The sequence below is a fragment of the Lissotriton helveticus genome, chromosome 7, assembly GCF_964261635.1.
Source record: "Lissotriton helveticus chromosome 7, aLisHel1.1, whole genome shotgun sequence".
NCBI lineage: Eukaryota > Metazoa > Chordata > Amphibia > Caudata > Salamandridae > Lissotriton > Lissotriton helveticus.
This window is the reverse complement of record NC_136068.1, coordinates 146,430,023-146,450,146: the sequence shown is the minus strand read 5'-3', so window position 1 is coordinate 146,450,146 and position 20,124 is coordinate 146,430,023. Positions and strand designations below refer to the sequence as shown.

General features: G+C 44.6%; 1 protein-coding gene across 3 annotated transcripts in view; it reads right to left on the bottom strand.

Moving 5' to 3' along the window:
• SYCP2 (synaptonemal complex protein 2) overlaps window positions 1-20,124 on the bottom strand; it is a 2,783,385-nt gene that overhangs the window by 2,349,777 nt on the left and 413,484 nt on the right. For all 3 annotated transcript variants that reach the window (XM_078651823.1, XM_078651822.1, XM_078651824.1), the window contains exon 8: window positions 15,543-15,631. In XM_078651823.1, coding sequence (XP_078507949.1) covers window positions 15,543-15,631 — 89 coding nt within the window. The remainder of the gene's footprint in view (window positions 1-15,542; window positions 15,632-20,124) is intronic.

Below are 20,124 nucleotides of genomic sequence, written 5' to 3'. Positions count from 1 at the left end.
GCAGGTGCGCCTTGATGGTGACATGAAAGGTTGTATGAATTCCCTTCACAGGCTCCATGCAAACTAATTCCGTTACACAGAAGCGTGCCGCTTAGTGACATCGCACAATTATTGCCACTAAGAAACACTTTCTGTCCTTTATTACTGACACATGCATGTGAATAGGGCAGGTTCCATGTTGTTTTAATGTACCCCTTTCCCAATTTCTCGTACATGCCAGCCTGTATATATTTTTGGCAGTATTGAAACCTGAAGGTTGAGATTGGAATATTTATTATCCCATGTATTATCCATTCACTGACAGGTCGTTCTGACATTGTCACTGGTAATCTTTCGAGTTTTTCAATCCTCAAGATTGTATAATCAGCACCCTTTTGTGCCATACTGATTTGTCTATCAGTAAGGTTAAAGATTTGGAATAGTGACGTTGTGTTGATTAAACGCCAAGGCACATATCCTGAACGCAGATTTTGTAACGTCCAGCCAAGCTGTACAATAGAACGCAATTGAGACTGACCGTGTTGTAATAACAGTAAGTCTTGCGATAATATGTCGATTGCTGAAGACACAATGCTGTTCAAAGAAAAAATTCTGGAGGACAGAGTCATTAACCCATTGTCCACTACAGAAAGTGATTTTTCCAAATTAATACGGTCAATTTCCCGTATTCTCTCTGCTGTTTCAATTTGGGTAACCTTCCAGGCCTCATTGTATGCTGCATATACAGAGGCTGCTATGGGTGATGTCTTTGGGGATATCTAGGGTCTGGCCTGGTCATTTTGAACCCCTGTGTTTTGTTCAGGAATCTGTCTTGACAGTTATTAGTATCCGTGGGCCAGATCAACCACTGTTTCCAATCTGGATGTGTTCTGTTTTGGTTTAATACATAATTTACGTCTATCTCTTCATCTATAGTGCTATTGCTGTACATTGTTGGTTTTGGAATAGACGGTTTATTTAAGTCTTTGATTTTGGCTAGGCCAAGACAGGTAGTTTGTTGAACAGTGTCGTTTAAAAATATCATTTGTTCTGGGATCATGCAGGCTCTAAACAAAGATTCTATACCCTGTACTTGCCATTCTTTTGTACCCCAAACACTTTTCAATTCCACATTTTTGTCCCAATAATCAAAACCAAAAGTATTCATTTGTTCAAAAAATGAGTCCGAATATATCAATTTTGTGTTTGTTATCATGGTCTTAGTTCCTGTCTTGTTTGACAATTTGAAATAAAATGCTTCAGCATTACTTATGTTAAAACCTGAAAAGTATGAATATTTGTCATAGAAGGTTCTTGAGCTTCCTTTTGGAGGGGTTGCACAATGTTCCCATTGATTATAATTTAAAACATTTCTAGGTTGTGCAGATCTATGTAGAAAATGGTTACCATAGTGGTTATAGTTATGGTTATAACAGTACATACTATCATAATTTGTAGAACCCTGCAAATAATCATGTTTGGTAAATTTAGCAGACATTACTAAGTCAGACATCATATTATTAATGCTTTCGAAGTCCCAATCATCAGCAAATGAGCTTGGTTTTGCAAAGTCACTCAATGAGATCTTAATTTGGTGTGGATATTTCAGGATTTCGACCGGACCATAAATTTCATAGTCAGTGTTGTCCCAGGCTACCCCACCCGGTATCGGATTGGCTGTGAAGTTGACTGAAGAAAGTTCTCTTTTCTCGACGTGTGACGATGTGTGTGGTTTGAGGATCAAGTTGATTTTCTGACTTGCTGTGTCCATTTTAGCATATTTTCCCTCAATGAAGCGTCCCAAAGTAAGTACCATGATGAGCCAAAGTATGAGGATAAATGCACCAAAACCCACCCAAAATTCGATCCATGGAGAAATCAGATATGTTTCTTTCAGTTGTTTCAAAAGTTCTTTAGCTTTATCTTTAAAGGTTTTTGATGATGTCTGTGTCTTTGATTCACTGAAGCCTTCAGAGGAATCATCGAAGTTTATGAAGTAGCCGGATGCAGTTCTGTCAATTGTTCCAATTGCTTCAGGATTACTGTTTCCTGCATTTTCGCTTGGTACTTCATTGTAGATTGGTGTGTCTCTGCCAAAAGTTTTTATTTGGGTTTTCAGAGGTCTGAGTTCTATTGCATTGTTGCATAGTCCTTGTTGTTCTTCTGTAGGCGTTTCGAATGTGATGAGCCTCTTCGTTAGGACCTCTGTACTGGTAGCAAACCTTGGTGTTCGGCTACTTATTGGGAGTCCACTTGGCCTACTGTTTGTTATCGGCCACATGATTGTGGTTTTACCAGGTCGATGGATACAACTCGGTTCTCCTTTTTACCAGCAAGTGGCGGTAGTACAACAGATCTTGTCCCGTTGATAGACAAGACAGGAACTGCTTTCCTGTAAGAAGGCCCAAATTCCTTCTTTACCGCGATCTTTTCCCTGACTAGATCCCCGACTTTTGGAATCCAGACAGGTCTTGCTGGGACAGGTGGTGGTTCTTCAGTGGTTGTTGGCTGTTGTTTCAACTTTATGTTGCTCAGGTCTTTTCTTGTTTTGTTTAAGTCCTGCAAAATAGCCAAATGGTCTTTGATATCAAAGCTTTTTTCTTTCACCACTGAAGTCTGACTATCAATGTCAGAGATCAACATCCTAGTTCCAAATAATAATTCGTACGCACTGAATCCCTTCAGAGAATTTCTTGGCAAGTTATTTAGACTACGTTGGACACTTATTAGATGTTTGACCCACCCAGCTCCCGAACCTAATATCCTTTCCGTTATAGATTGCTTTATGCCTTGGTTTTTTCTTTACACCATCCCGTATCCCTCAGGAAGGAAGTGAGAAGATTCCCGCTGTGCTATGCTCATTTGGCCATGTTTCCCATCAGGCTGGAGGGCTAGAGTGAAAACAATGGTCAAACGTAGCATGCTCTTAGCGTATATGCCATTTAGACTCGCAAATCTTTGTATAACAGTCCAGACGTCAGCCGAGTGCTGGTGATCTACATTATAAGTGGAAACTAGCCTGTATATGTTAATCGCAAGCCTTCCTTTTTACTCTTGATTTTTTCTGGAGTAAAACGACGAGGTATTAAACTGTTTCTCTCCCCACTGCGATCTCTGTTGCAGTTTGGGCAGTTTTTTTACAAACATGGTGTGACGCAGGCTCATGCCTGGCCACCTGTACCGTGATTGTAATTCTTCCAGAGAATCTTTTAGTTTGAGGTGTCTGAGACCCTCGCCCATATGTGCGTCTGCGATTAACAAGTTTCTCCTGTCCATGTTTGGAATCACTCTATCCCCCACTCCAGGGATTCGAGCAAAAGGGACGGAGTTTGCATCGATTATGTATGTATAATTGAGTGGATAGTTGATCGGTAGCGCTGAGCAGTCGCCTTTTGATGACGTTTTCACCACCAGCACTGTTTCACCGTCAATGCATTTTAATGTACGCTTTTTTCGAACTACGGGAGCCGATTTCGTGGCTGCCGCTGCGGCTGTGTCAGCCAATGAATTCCCTGCAACGTGAACGCCATCACGCTGATGACTCAGTGAGTGTGTCACGTGAGCCCTTGGTAGCTCTTTTTGTAAAAGAGCTATTTGTTCCCAGAGCAGTTTCTGCTTTATTGGTGCATCTGTGTCATCTTTGTAACCTTTTTGAATCCATGTCTGCAAATCCTTGTTATATGATTTGACGCAGTAATATGAATCTGACACTATAAGTGTCGGGAATTCGCGATCCGCATTATCTAGCGCCATTTTCAATGCTAGTATTTCAGTTTGTTGTTCTGAATTAGTTTCTACTGAGTGTGTTTTTGTTAATAGAGGTTTTAGTTTACCTCCGCGCCACACTTCTTTTGTAATCCCACATGTGGGGTTGTATGCCTGTTCTCCCCAAACGGGGGGTTGAGCATGTCCGTCTGTATAAATTACACAGGCGTAATGTCGTAAAGGCAGAATGTCGATTGGCAGAGGGAATGTTTTCTCATATTCTAGATTTTTTAATTCTTCTAGTTCTGGATCAAAGTAGTAGTATACTTTGTCCGTTGTAATTGAGTTCACCCATTGTATCCATTCCGGATTCAGTGTTGTTGTTGGTAAATTACACAGTGTTGTTAGTGCCTCAAAGGCTGATTCTGCTGTTCTGACTGTGACATGTCTACCGTCAGCTTGATCTTTTTCTCTAGCTATTGCGGTTTGAACAGCATGAACAATTTTTTCTATAATGCTGAACTTCTTTTCAGCTTCTGTGTACAAGTGTGATTTGAATGCAATTGGTACCTTTTCTCCCTCATTAGAGGTCAAGTATGTGAATCCGCATCTCCCTGGGATGACTCGAATCACAAGATTGCGTGTGTTATCACGTGTTTCTAATTTTGTTTTAATTAGCATGTCTGTTTGTAAGGATCTCAAAATTTCTGTGTGTGTTTGAGTCCAATTGGATCTTTTAAAATCTGGTTTTATCAGATCATAAAGGGGTTTGACCCTTTCTGCGTAATTTGCAATGTATGTTCTTCCGAAATTTAGGAAGCCTAGAATCGACTGTAGGTTTTTTAGTGTTCTAGGTGCTTGGATTACGGCACATTTCTCTAGGAAATTGTCAGCCAGGCTTTTGCCTTCACTTGATAATTCATATCCTAAGAACAGGACTGTCAGATGGGCAATTCTGGATTTTTTAAAGTTGAATTTGTAACCCTCTGCTGCGAACCCAAGTATTATGGTGTTCACTCTCTTCAAGTGAGTCTCCAAGTCATCATCTGTTAAGTAAATGTCGTCGACATAAGATAATGCTTCATCATCATATATTTGTAGTAATTCTGTTACTCTCGCTGAGAATACTCCCGGGCTGTTCTTGTACCCCTGGGCTAACCGACAGAATTGTTTTTGAGTGCCATTTATTGAGAACGCAGACAAATATCTGCTCTCTGGTGCTATGTTTTGACAAAAGAATCCATTAGAGATGTCTAATGTTGTTTTGTATTTTTTGCGCACTATGTTATTCATTAGTGCAGCACTATGCGAATTTTGCACTGCAAAAGTTTTGCAACATGTGTTAAGGTGTCGGTAATCCAAAACTAGACGATATGAATTGTCTGGTTTGGAGACCGGAAACAAAGGGTTGTTCATTTGTGAGGTGCAAGTTTCAATCACCCCCTGGTATTCTAGCTGATCTAGTATTTCTTTTACCTGTTTTTTAGCTTCTTGCTTAATTGGGTACTGCCTTTGTGCAGTAGGTTGTGATTTTAACTGGATTTTGTGAGGAGGAGAGTCCACATCCCATCCCACGTGATTTTTATATAAAGCAGGAGCTAGAGCCACTGCCCACTTTCTAGCAAGTGTGTATTTTTTATGAATTGGGATATGATTTGAGAAGGCAGGCATAATTACTTCTTCGCCATGAGGGCAATCCCTGACAAACTCTGGTGGCCAGTCTTTTTCAGCTAGAAGGATATCATAGCCCTTGGAGAGATTATCCCAAAATAGTCCCCTTATTTTTCTAGTCTTATCTCCCTCTATACGTAATGTTATTTCGTATATTTTGTGAGGTTTGCTAACTCTGGTGTCTGCAGTTTCCACTTGAAGATATTCATTCGTGTCCACTGTCTCCAGATGATTCATAAGGACTTTGCGAGCTATGCTCACTTCTGCTGCGCTGTCTAGCATTGTCTGAGCCCATTCCCCGTTTTTCAGTTGTGTCCTCAGAATTCTCGGCATTGTTAACTATTTTAATGCTGGCTACCTTCTTCTTTGGAAATTGTAATTTCTTTTTTAGCTGAGCAGGTTCCTTGTCTTTGGACTTGGCGTGCTCTTCTCTTTGTTCTGATCGTCCTCTTCTTTCCGATTTCTGCGAGGAAGTCTGAAAAGATTGAGAGGGACGTGTATCAATGTCTTGATATCTATCAGGCTTTTTTATATTATCCCTATTTCTAAGGTTATATCTTTTCCCAGAGGGGTCACTCTGGGGTGACCTGTGTCTTTGGTTCGGAGATTTCTCTCTTCGCCTAGGAGACCTTCCTCTGGACTGGAATTTCTTTTCTTTGGGATTGGATTGTTTGTTTCCATCCCAGCTCTTTTTCTGTGATGTTGAATTATTATTAAAAAATATTTTTTCAGGACTTTCAATTAGTTGTGGTTTTACTGGTATTCCACCTAAACTATCTCTACCTAGTTCCTCATAGGATTTTTCTATGATTCTGGCAATTTCAGCTGGTTGGTCTGCTATATCTGTTTCCTTTAACCTCTGGCGGATCGCCACATTTGCTGCTTCTCCCTTTATGTTGGCTAATAATATAGCCGAGACCTGCTTGAAGTCTTTTAGTAATTTCATACCAAGAGTTAAAGCGGGTTCTGGACCGTATTCGTCTTGAATTTGTTTTAGCACATCTGGTATTACCGAAATGGATGGAACACCGTGCGTTTTTGTGTAGATGGAAGCAAAGACTGTACCCCAAGTGTCACAGTCCTCAATGTGTGGTGCGATTCCCATTGGAAGACAGATAGTCAGAATCCTGTGCTTTTCTAGCGGGGTGGTGTCTGGAAACACCGCCTCTATTTGGGTGATTTTCTGCGCTAGCCAGAATGGTATTTGTTCCCGTTTAGCCGGTACTTTACCTAGGCAGGACTGGATGTTCTGTGGTGTAATTTTATTTGTGTTCCCCTGGTGAGGGGTCAGCTGTGGGAGTTTAATCGCTGGCTGAATTGTTGAAGTCCGCATCACATACTGGACTAATTGTCTATGTATTTTTATTAATTGTTTTAGCTGTGTTAATAGGTTAGCTGCAGACATCCCGTCGATGTCTGGATGTGGTGTGTATCCGGCTAGGACCGGCCATGTTGCTCCTGGTCTACCTAAAGGACCGAGCCTGGTGATGTGATTATTATGTTTTAGCGCGCCATCAAATAAGAGCAAATGCTCTTGAAATTTGAGTGGTACTTCCACCTCCTCGAAAGGAGTGTACGTTTCAGGAGGTTCCTCTATTTTGTAATAGTGGAAGTACTTTGTTACAGGATTTGCTGCTGGAAAATTTATCCATGAATAGTATACCTCTGTCTGCCGATATTCGTGTGCCTCAATTACGAATATGACTGTACCACCTCTAGGTGTCAGTCCATTTTCTATAAGTTTTATGGTTATAGATTTCCTTTTAATGACCGGGATGAGTATTATATCCGGGTCTGCTTCCTGTATGGTAGCATCAGCTGCTGCGAGTTCAGTTGCTAATCTAACTGCCTCTCTTTCTTCATCACTGTCTACCATTTTACCGACAGGATGGTTATTTTGTTTGTTTGCAGATCAGGTTTCTTATGGAAACAAAGATTAGATGCACAATATTTTGGAACAGTGTATCCTTCAACGTTGACTATACCAAGAACCATACATAGGAGTTCCCTCCTGCGAGGTCTGGCGGATATGACCTTTTACCCACTCCAGACATCTTTGGAGTATTATGGGAGAAAGGGGTCTGAGTGAGAAAGCACGACTGAGTTACTTTAAATGTCTTACGTTAGTTTTATCGCCCTTTCCAAACGCGTTGGGCGCCATGTAGTGTAGTTCCTATTATCCCAATAGGCTCTGCGCATTGGAATAATACCTTCAATAGTAAAGGCCTAGACCAGACGTTAACTAGGTCTACTACTGACGATATTAGACTTAAAGTTTTGGGTTTGCCAGCTAGCTCAGAGTTCACTAGAAACTTTCTCGAATGTTCAGGAAGGAATTAACTTCCCTGATTAGACAAGAAGGGATTTAGTTTCTGACAACCATAGAACATGACAACTTTGCTCTCCCCTAATCAAGAGTGTATCTCGAGAGTCGTGTGAACAAAAGGCAATTTATTTTACTCAGTCAGTACGTGCATTCTTAGTCTCATCAGAATGTAGAGAAAAGGAAGAGACGGGCATGTTCAATAAAAAGGTGTTATTTATTGATCAGTCTCTTTTCTCATACAAGAGAAATGGATCGATATTATTGCAATACTTATAGTTAAGTAAAGTGCATACATTAAAAGCAATAGTATGAAATAATACTGTAAAAACATTGATATGGTTTCTAAGCCATAAGATGTTTTAAAATGAATAAAATATATTACATACACATATACATTTGACTAAACGTACTCAACTGGTGTTTCTAAATACGCCTACCCCGTGTACCTGACCTAAGCCTAATACGTGGGCGGGAATAGAAAGTTACAGTTTAAGTTAAGTTTGTTTTTGCCAAGTGAATAACTAAAGAATTCTCTGCAAGGGGTTGTTCAGTTCTGTACCTGGAATTAAGGATGAATGAGGGATGGTATCTCTCTCTCTGGTCTCGATATTCCAGGCTGCCTGCGAGGGCTACCCGGAAGCGCCGGTGCTGGATCTCTCGGCAGGAGAAAGCAGCGCGTCTCGTTCTCAGCGCGTCAGGAAGGCGGGGCTGTGCCAGTGGGGTCTGCTCTGCTCTGGGCTTCGGCAAGTATGGCTGCTCCGTCTCGTCACCACCGCGTGTGTTTGCATAGGGCAATATCGGTAATATTTATACCTTTAAGGTGCCGAGATTGACGTAAGGATGGACATAGATACGTCAATAAGGATGTCATACGACTTGCTCGTTAGCACATTCTTTTGCTGAAGTTCTCGGTGAAATCAAAACAATGGCCGCAGGGTTTTGCCCAGGTTGTCATAGGTTTGATTTGTTATGAGAACTCCGTATGCCTTATCAGGGGCTGGAGGAATATCGCTTGTCTAATTAGATCGCAAGCGTTATGACCTAATCAGATAACACGTTCCTGTGCCGTAGTGTGACTGCGTCAGATAACGGTATCTGCATCATGGGGGTTTTCTGCCTCATGGGCTGACTGCTAGTTAACTTGTTGGTTTGTTTAACCAGAATAGGGTCAGCAATAGGGGGATCGATTCAGAACCTATAGGAATACATCACAAGACCTTGTGCGATATTCTCCTGTACTAGCCACCAATCGCATGCCCTTCTCATTGCAGATGTCACCAACACCTTGTCGTTGAATGATCCCTCTGCTTGGCGCCATTCTTTGTCTAGTTCTTCCAGCAGAGGACGCATGCGCAGCCTGCAATGCGGTATTAAGGGTATGCAAGATGACATCGACCCGAGAAGGGATTTGTATTGACGGACTGAAAGGCAGTTCTTGTGACACAGTCGGCGAGCTGACACCATCAACTTCTGTTGACGCTCTTTCGAAGGACGAGCTGTACATTGCCTGGTGTCCAAAATGGCCCCTAGGAATCTGGTGGATCTGGAGGGTTGCAGAACTGACTTGTGTTTGTTCAGCTGAAGACCCAGGAGACGGAACAACTGGATGCAAGTGGAAACGGCTTGAGAAGTTTCTTTGGAAGATGGGGCCTTGACGAGCCAGTCGTCCAAGTAAGGGAAAACCTCCAGGGATTGTTTTAGTAGAAAAGCCGCTACTGGTGCTAACACCTTGGTGAACACCCTTGGGCCGACCGAAGGCCAAACGGAAGCACCTTGAATTGGAAATGGCTCTTGCCCACTGTGAAGCGCAGATATTGTCTGTGAGCTGGGTGTATAGGAATATGGAAATACGCATCTTCTAAATCCAGAGACGCCAAATAGTCGCCTGGGTTCAAAAGAGGAAGAATTTCCTGGAGAGTGACCATCCTGAAAGAGAGCTTGATGAGATAAGTGTTGAGCTCTCGTAGGTCTAGAATGGGGCACCAAGTCTCTGCCGTCTTCCGCACGAGGAAGAGCCTGGAATAAAAGCCTCTGCCCCTCTGAGAGAGAGAGGTACTGGTTCTATTGACCCTTTGAGGAACAATTGATGGGCTTCGAGATGGAGTAGTCCCAGATGTTTTGTGCGGACGGTGACCGGAGCTCTTGTTGGAGGAAGATCTTGGAATTCCAACGTATGGCCACTCTCTACAATATTCAGGACCCACTGGTCCGATGTTATAGATTTCCAGCTGTTGAGACAAAAGGATATCCTGCCCCCCACTGATGTGACTGGGAGGGAAGGAACAGTAGGTAGAGCCACGAGGCCGCTATTGCCGTTTGGCGTTGTCACGTCCCTGACGGTTCTGACGGCCTCGCGGAGGTTGGCGAGAGTAAGACGCCGATTGTCCCTGCCGTTGATTTGAGTACTGGGTCTTATAAGACTGCGAAGATTGTGAGGAGTATCTCTGTTGGGTGTTGCCTCTATACGAAGAGAAACCTCTGCCACGAGCGCCTTTAAAGGGGACCTTACGGTAGTTGAGGGATCCCAAGGACTTTGCCGTGTCTGTATCCTTTTTTATATTTTGCAGGGCACCATCAACATGCTTACCGAAAAGCATCTCCCCATCAAATGGGAGATCAAGGATCTTATTTTAGACCTCCTGACGAAACCAGGTGGCTCTCAACCAGCCCTGGTGACGTAGCACTGCTGACCCTGCTAAGGCTCGAAACGCCATGGAAGCAATATCCATTGCACAGTCGATAACTTCAGCGGAGGACTTCTCTCCCTCCATTAGCACTCTCTTGGCCTCATCCCTTGTGGAGTCTGGTAGTTGTTCCACGAAGGGTTCCATGTCGCATCACATCTGGCGGTCGTATCTGCCCAGAATGGCAGGACCATTTGCCGCTCTAACAAGCAAGCTGGCCATGGAAGAAAATCTCTTCCCCACGTTATCCAGACGTCTACCGTCCTTGTCCGGAGGAGTAGTCAATGGTGTTGACGGGTTCTTGGACTTGCTTTGGGCGGCCTGTGAGATCACCGAATCAGGCTTCGGCTGGCCAAGAAGACAAGATGGACTGCCTTCTGGAGCCTTATACTTCTTTTCTAGCCTGGGGAGAACCGGCATAACCGTGGCCGGATTTTGCATAATTTTCATACCTTCCTCCCACAAATGTTCAATGATGGGAATGGACTTGACCGATCTTCTGTATTGTTCCTTGAAGTCATAAAGGAAACATTCAGATTCTTCTCTCGCAATCGGCAGTCCAAACCTCTTTGCTGCTCTTTCCATCAGGTTATGGAATCCCCCTATATCAACTGGAGGGGAGATAGAAGAATGATACAAAGCATGGGAATCTATGAAAGTTCCAATACTGGGGCAATAAGAAATGTGCAAGTTACATAAGCCAATTCCCTGAGAGAAGATCTTTGGGAAATGCCTTACTGATGACCTGGACACGTTTCTTAACCTACACCTTTTCGCCATCCCCTCTAATTCCCAGGGTAATTCGGAAGATAAAACAGGAGCCATCTCGACACATTTTGATAGCCCCGGCGTAGCCAAGGCAATATTAGTACACAGAGGTTCTTCTCCTATCTCTGTGCCCGGATGTCCAGTTCAGACCAGCTGAGAATCGTATCTCCATGAACATGGGGACACATTTTCCATCCTCTGATAAAATCTCTCAATTATCAGCCTCGCTCCTCGCAACACTGAGTTCGTACCACTGACTATTACTCAGGAATATTGGTAAATTCTGAATCATGCATGTGCTGTGCCAACAAGTAAAGCCTACAGTGATGAATGGAAATCATTCTACTAATGGTGCAACAATAACAATCTGAATTCTTTGGCATCCTCTCAGGAGCAGTTAATGCGAGCTAGGCCTTATTTAGCTAGGTGAAAAAGGTAAGGTTGTTGAATAATATATATACGTCCGAAACGCGTCATGCTGACAGCAATGTAATAAAGCACGACATTTGAAAAAAAAAGCACATGGTGGTCCGTACCTGTTTTTGCTCCAAGGATTTCGATTCCAGGTCTGTGGTTTGAGATATATATATATATATATATCAACACCAGCGACACTCTAGATCTGCTCACCTCAAATGTCTGTTTTTCTATCAAAATCTTTAAGCATAGGATTAGCACAGTGCCATCCACGCCGAGATAGAAAAGTACAAAGTCTTTTGCCATTTCTACAGCAAAGTCTTTAAGTATAGGACTAACACAGTGCTGTCCTTGCCGAGCTGTAAAATGACAAAAGCCATTTATCACTCCAGGCACAGTATTACTGCTTTGAAATGGTAAAATACCAACTCAAGCCAACCTGAAATGAGTAAAAGTAACCCCTGTCACAGTGTTTCGCTCTAATTAGAGCTCTTCAGAGAGGTATAGCTTTGTCCAGACACAAGGGAGCACCCAGTATAAGTCAAAAGAAAACCCTTTCAGGCATAGAGTGACACATAAATTATGCAAAAAGGAGAGAACTCTGTGTAGTTCTCAAGTTTAGGTGGAAAGCAGCTCCTGTTAGAGCACTCTCAACACCAGCGACACTCTAGATCTGCTCACCTAAAATGTCTGTTTTTCTATCAAAGTCTTTAAGCATAGGATTCGCACAGTGCCATCCACGCCGAGATAGAAAAGGACAAAGTCTTTTGCCATTTCTACAGCAAAGTCTTTAAGCATAGGACTAATACAGTGCTGTCCTTGCCGAGCTGTAAAATGACAAAAGCCATTTATCACTCCATGCACTGTATTACTGCTTTAAAATGGTAAAATACCAACTCAAGCCAACCTGAAATGAGTAAAAGCAACCCCTGACACAGTGTTTCGCTCTAATTAGAGCTCTTCAGAGAGGTATAGCTTTGTCCAGACACAAGGGAGCACCCAGTATAAGTCAAAAGAAAACCCTGTCAGGCATAGAGTGACACATAAATTATGCAAAAAAGGAGAGAACTCTGGGCAGTTCTCAAGTTTAGGTGGAAAGCAGCTCCTGTTAGAGCACTCTCAACACCAGCAACACTCTAGATCTGCTCACCTCAAATGTCTGTTTTTCTATCAAAGTCTTTAAGCATAGGATTAGCACAGTGCCATCCACGCCGAGATAGAAAAGGACAAAGTCTTTTGCCATTTCTACAGCAAAGTCTTTAAGCATAAGACTAACACAGTGCTGTCCTTGCTGAGCTGTAAAATGTCAAAAGCCATTCATCACTCCAGGCACAGTATTACTGCTTTGAAATGGTAAAATACCAACTCAAGCCAACCTGAAATGAGTAAAAGCAACCCCTGACACAGTGTTTCACTTAAAAACTTTGATAGAAAAACAGACATTTGAGTGGGCTGAAGTAGCATCATAAATATTGATTGTGATTAAAAAAATCCATTTTGAACACATAACTTGTGTCAGTTCCTTCCCCTTTTCTCAAGCATGGAGTCAGTGCACTTCTACAATGACCCCTTAGGTTAACTTTCACCAAAAGTTTCAGCCCCTGGACCTGTTCCCGATCGATAAAATAGCAGCAGCAACTTAATGTTCAGGTAGAGCTCAGCCAATCACAACATTCCTGCTGGCGTGCTCATTCACAATACACCGCGAATTCATTGCGACGTATCCACGACCACTGCAAAACTGCCACTAAATATCAGCAACCAGAGATATCACTATATTGTTCGCTTTCAATTTCTGAAAAACTACTTAACGTATTTGCACCAAATCACAAAAAGCGCAATCTGCGTAACAACATCTACCTTTCTGCCAAATTTGGTGTAATTCCGTCTAGTGGTTCAAGCTGTAGGTTCGACAACGCGTTCCTATGGGAATTAACATTACAAACACACTCTTACTTCGCGCCACTATTTCGAGGGCCCCACTGCACGGATCACTTCCAAACTTTCCATGACACACAGAACCTAAGTTGACCATTTGTTTGGAACATTTCATGAAGATTTGTCAAACAACGTCTAAGTTATAGGCAAGTAAAAAAAAAATATTCCTAACTATAACTACCTACTGGCGTATAAAAACACGTAAAGCTTTGTTGTGCAGTAAAACTGGTCCCTTCTACCTCACAGTACTGGTTTATGCAACTGGGCAGCCCTCATCATTATACACATGCATATATATATTTTCACTAAAAAACTAAGGTTACAGGGACGTTATAGTTAGGGAATAGAATTAAAAAACCTTAGAAATTCATACAAATAACAGGGACGCTATATTAGGTTCACATTTTACACACACAAACCATTGAAATTTAGCAGTTATAGTTATTTTTATCTCAAGCAACTATAACTCGTGACCAAAGGTAACTGTAACCTACACACTTGCTATGCACAGTTTTGTTCTTTGTAGTTGCTTTCCGCTAGAGCGAGAGTTTTTCACAGGCAGAAATGAATAAAGGTTAAAAGTAATGAAATATATTGTAACGCAGTATGGTCCGAATCCCAAGATGACTGCCAAAACTTCCTGCCTCAGGCCCAAACCATCCTATGGAACTGCCAGAAAATCAGTCATACATTTTGCCGTCTGGGAGAAAGGAAAGGTGGGACAGGTGGAGGGCTCAACAGTCAAACAGCCAAGAGGCGCAGAACCTGCCCTCAAATCGGCAGAGACAAGAATTTGATTTTTTCTCTGCACCCCTTTAGGAGGGGCGTACTTCCTCTGCCCAGTATCAGTCGGAGAGAGTCTAGATGTAGAAGGTTTAGAAGCCTCAACATGCTAGGCATCATCTTCAGGCAGTGCCTGCAATATAAAATTCCATAATCAGGAAGCAGACAGTACAGGCACAAAAATACGGATCCACACCGGACATCTTGCCATCACAATGGCTGCAGTACGTACTCATACACTTACAAGAATTTGAAGCCTAGCTTGACTACAAAAGAGTGCTGAACAAGGAAGTAAGCCCAAAGGTATGAATTGGGATTGCTTACAGTGATAAATATGATTTTGTATTGCCTACAATGAGAGATAACATTTACCATGGCTTATAATGAGGAAGAATATTAGGGAGTTATTTCAAACTGCAAGACATTTGGGCAGTTCTGGTGTTGCTGCAGATGTTGTTTCATATCTTGGAAGAATGGATGAAGAGGGCCTGTCTTCTGGTTTTCATTATTTTTGCAGTTTTTAGTTTCTAGTCTGACGATGTCTTGCTGTTAATGTGGGGCGGTGTTTTAAAGAGTCCATTCTTTTTTACGCTTCTTTTATCTGTTTCATAGTACTGCTAAAGCACATTTCTACAACAATAAAAAGGACATCAAAAGAGGTCTTCTCCAGAAGGTAAACCCTTTGTGCAAAGCAAGAGTAGTGCTCCTATGCAGTGATTTGATGAAACAAAAATAATAACTTAGGTGCAGTTCGTGCCTATGCCCTGATCTCTTTGTAGTGAAGCAAGCTCCAACCACCCTCGAAATACAATTTAAAGGAACAGTCATCTATATTGTGGGAGCAGTTTTTCTGTGTACAAAACAATCTTAATTAAAGAAACATATAATTCTAGGTTTCCAGGGCCCGTTCAGGCGCCAGGTATAATTCTAACCCCTAACTTTTGGAATATAGGTAGAATCTTTTGGTAGAAAATATAGTTTTCACAGTCACTGTTAACAGTGAGTAGAACGTAAAACAACTGACAATTTCATTTTACAGCATATAAGGATACTTTGAAAGTACACTCGGATCCTTCTTTATGGTATGACACCACCAACATAAAAGTGCTTTACTCTTAACCATGATGTTTCTAATGTAAAGCATGCATTTTCTCAAATAACATAACTATATAGGTACTCTTACATAGTACTAGTGAGACACAGATGTGATTTTTCCATTGCCTTCATCAGTACATTCCCTTGAGAATATTTTAATGATAAGTAATAATTACATGATAGGCAACAATTTCTCTGTTGAAAGAATGTTTTTCTTGCATTCCCGTGGCATAGTATCAAGCATTACATTCAGCTTCCGCACAGCCTAAGGAAGAACAACAAACATATACATGAAATATCAACAATACTACATCTTGGAAAATAATAGTATCTCTATGCAGAAATTTGTCAAGTTCTTTGTTGGCTGAATTGAGCACTCCAGAGCAAGGGGGTGGGAAATGGTCATAATTTTACTGATACTCAGTTACACTATGCATAACCCCCTTTTTTCTAAATGTGCTATCACTTGTATTCATTCGGTACATTTAAGGTTACTTCTTGGTGCAAACCCCACAGATATACATCTGTTGGTGTAATTTAGATAGGTAAAACGATGTGTTTGTTTGCAAAACAGATGGATGGAGGTGATGTGTGAATATATGTAGATTTCATGAACACCTCTGCCCATTCCACCGAGGAGGAGGGAGGGTTTACCATAGGTAAAGATATAAAATAAACTAGCATGTCCTTAGGAATGTCAGCGTGTGCTGCAACATCCGACTCCTAACTGGCTGGCCAGGAAACCTCACAGAGAAAGAACAAGTTAACCAACATGGGGTCTAGTTGGCACACATATCTCAGCTGCTGCACTGACAGATGCAGAGAAAGCAATGAGATTCCCATCAGACAGACAGTGGTCTCATAATAAGGCAGGCAGTCCTCCGCCATGGGAGCAGAGAACACAACATCCAATGAAGAAGAGGTATAAGGAATAGTTTCTTACCTATAACTCCTGTTTCCTCGCAGAGGTCATAAGCACTGAAAAGCAGGTGAGAGTTACTTCAGTTCTTTTTTAAGGTGATGTGTGAATATATGTAGATTTCATGAACACCTCTGCCCATTCCACCGAGGAGGAGGGAGGGTTGCTTATTATAATGGAAAATCCCCTACAAGAGAACAGGAGTTACAGGTAAGGAACTATTCCTTCTCTTGTAAGGGATTTCCATTTATAGTCATAAGCACTGAATAGAATAGCAATCCCATCCCCATATAGTGCAGTGGAAGAGACAGAGGATATATTGGGAAGCTTGAGCAAATAGATTTCTCAGGGAAACCTGCCCTACTTGAACATCTGCTCCAGAATCAGCATCTAGGCAGTAGTGCTTAGTGAATGTAGGTACTGATTTCCAGGTAGCTGCTTTGCACATTTCTCTATTAGGGATATTGCTTAGTAAAGCAGCAGTATCCGCTTTCCCCAAAAGTGGAGTGTGCTTTAGGCTTAGCTGAGAGTGTTTTGTTAGCCTTTTGAGAACATAATAAGATGCAAGACACTAGCTATCGTAAAATGAATTGCTTAACGGACTGTAAGCCTGTACGGAATGAACCGTACTTTATAAACTTGGGGGGGGGGGAGGGGGGGGGGCAGGGGAGAGGGGGCCATGTCCTACGGAGATTGCATTACCTTTTTTTTCATTTATTTATTTATTTTTATTTGGAGAGAGCATATCAATAGAAAAGTAATTTACATTTCATAAACCTTAAAATACATTTAACGGGGGGCGTGCTGCCTGCAAATCCCCAGCAGCGTCGGCGATTGACACTGCTGGCCGGCGGACCTGATTAGCCCACTTTTGGTACGGGCTGGAAGGCCAGGAACACCCATCGTGCGCCATCCCGTCGGGGACCCGAGACCTGCCCGAGAGCCGCGGTGTCATGGCGGCAGCTAGACGTAGAGGTGGACACTGAGCTCCGGCAGCGAGAGCAGCGAGGGCTCTGCCGCGGGTCAGAGGCAGAACAACGAGCGATCGGAGAGAAGGCCAAGACACCATCCGTGAAGGTGGGTCCCGACGCGGGGTGCAGTGCGAAGCAGGCGGCGGAGACCCGCGAACACCACGCGGGAGCTGCGAAAATTGAGGCCCCGGTCTCGGGCCTGCGGAAAGCGGCGTAGTGGGCCTCACAGCTCCTCTGAAGCAGCAGTGGGCCCCAATAAGCGGGCCCCACACCAAACACCAGCACTAATGCAGCGACGCTGACCCCCGCAGTGGGATAGCCTGGGAGAACACGCACTGAGGGCGCAGGAACCGGCGCCGGTGGCCGGCCCAGCGCGAAAATCGAGGCCCAGGCTTTGGGGCCTACAATACAGGGAAGACAGCCAGGTGGCCGCAGCTTGTCCGGTTACCCCAAGGAACTCCCGGGGCTCGGACTGCACAGTGCTAGACACAGCCCGGGGAAGGGGCAAGCGACCGCAAGGTGAGGAGGGGCACGGAGTGGCCGGGGGTGCCCAGTGACTAGACGCTACATAAAAGGCTCGGGCCTAACGAGGGGAACTCCAGGAACGAGAGTGGGGCGGCCCTCTTGCGGAGGGATCCCCATTGAAGAAGTACAGGCCAATTGCACGAGACCAGATAGCACCTTGACCTGCCCGGCCGCCTTTGGGGAGCGCCATTGGTCACCACAGTCCCGTCCGGTGGACGGAACAGAGCGAGATGGCCAACGCGGGGCGCAGGGGAGGCCGCACAATTACTGATATGCTCACCAAGGGCACCCCCAAAGGGGACAAAAGCCCGTCCCCCCCAGGGGCGGCAGGCGTCTCGGGGCAAGACGATGGAGGGGCACCTATCACCAAGGCCTTCCTCGAGTCCCTCTTCAATTCCCTGAGGGAGGACTTTCAGACCCTGAAGCAAGAACTGGCCGGGGAACAGCGCGAACTCCGCCGCGATGTGGACAGCTTGGGGGAGAGAGTAGCGACGGTGGAGGAGGCGGACCAGACAAGGAGTGAGGAGGTGGAACTTGTACAACAAGAGGTCATCCATCTCCGGGAGCATCAGGTGGACCTCCAAGCACACGCAGAGGACCTTGAGAACCGCTCCCGGAGGAACATCCGAGTCCGGGGAGTGCCATCTAAAGCAGAGGGGAACAGCGTAACCGAATACCTACAGGGGTTGTTCAGAGACATAATAGGCGAAACTGCAGACTTTGAAATCCGCATAGACAGAGCGCACAGAGTTGGCCTGGCACAACGTGCGCCAGCCCCCCCGCCAGACATCTTAGCTTTTCTACCTGATTTCCCCCTGAAGGAAAGGATCTTGAAAGAAGCCCGGCTAAAACAACCCCTTCACTTCCAGGGCCACCCGGTGGCCTTGTACCAAGACCTCTCAGCCATCACCCTGCAAAAGAGGAAAGCCTTCCGAGTGGCCACAACGTTCCTGCGGGACAACGGGATCCCCTACTCTTGGGGTCATCCCTTCTGGCTCGTCTTTAAATGGAAGGGAGCCCTGCACCAACTTCGCTCTCTTCAGGACACTTGCACACTACTGGGAATCGACCCTGAGGAGGACAAGCAAGAGGGCAACACATCACCACGGCGTACACAGGAAGGGTCCAAGCTGCAATCCAGAGGCGAATGGCAATGAGTGGGGCGCCAGGGCTCCCCAGGGCGGAACTTAAACCGGACCCGACGACCATGGCTCAGGACAGGCGTCGGCCATACAAGAAGTGGTCAAGGACACGACGGCTGTGCATTGAAGCAGCATCGACACGGGATTTGCACTCATCGCTCTACGTCCACACGGGCGGGGGGGCCAGCGAGGTCGCCATCGCCACACTACCCTCCATACGACTTTACCACAGGCCTGAACTGGTTTCGATAGGGCTGGGACTATGGTTTGCATTTTGGGGTTCCCAGTTGGGGTCAGGGAGGGGGGGGGGAGGTGGAGTTTGGGGGAGCGGGGGTAGGCGGGCGGTGAGAGAGGGGGTTCAGGGATTGGGGGCCACAGTTGGGGTTCGGGTTGGGAGAGGGGGAGGCTCCAATGTGGTGCACTGTAGGCAGCGCAAGAAGGGTGGTACAGCCAGAGATGCCCCGGGGTGAAGAGATATTCACCGGCACTTCCCGCACGACTGACCCCACTTTGCAGATCATCTCCCTCAATGTCAAGGGGCTTAATAACCCCATTAAACGCAGGGCCGTCTTATCCTTCCTGGAAAACTCCAGAGCGGAGATATGCCTACTACAAGAAACGCACCTACTACCCAAAGACTAACACCGCATGCGATCTAGGGCGTTTCCAACGCAATACTATTCCTCCACCACAGAGAAAAAAGCTGGAGTGGCCATTCTGTTTGCGCGTCACTTCAAGGGCCTGGTGGGGGACAAAGTCGCGGACATTAAAGGGAGGCTCCTAGCTTACAAAATTCACTTGGGAGGGTGGTTAGCCGTGATCGGGTCGATATATGCACCCAACACCAAACAGGAATCCTTTCTCACAGGGGCTCTGGCAGACACGCTCACTCACAACATCAACTCCACATTAGTGGGGGGGGACATTAACCTCGTGATGGACTCCCACAAAGACAGGTCAGGCCATAGATTCGGTTCCATGGGGGCGATCTCCAAAGAGGGGGAGCAGTGGTTAGAGAGTAGAGGGTTTGTAGACCTTTGGAGGATGATACACCCAGACAGCCCGGGATATACCTTCTACTCACACGTACATCACACATACGCCCGCATAGACCATTTCCTGGGATCTTCGGAAGTGGCGTCTCTGGTCACGGATACCGAGGTCGTCCCAGCAGCACTCTCCGACCACGACGCACTAGCAC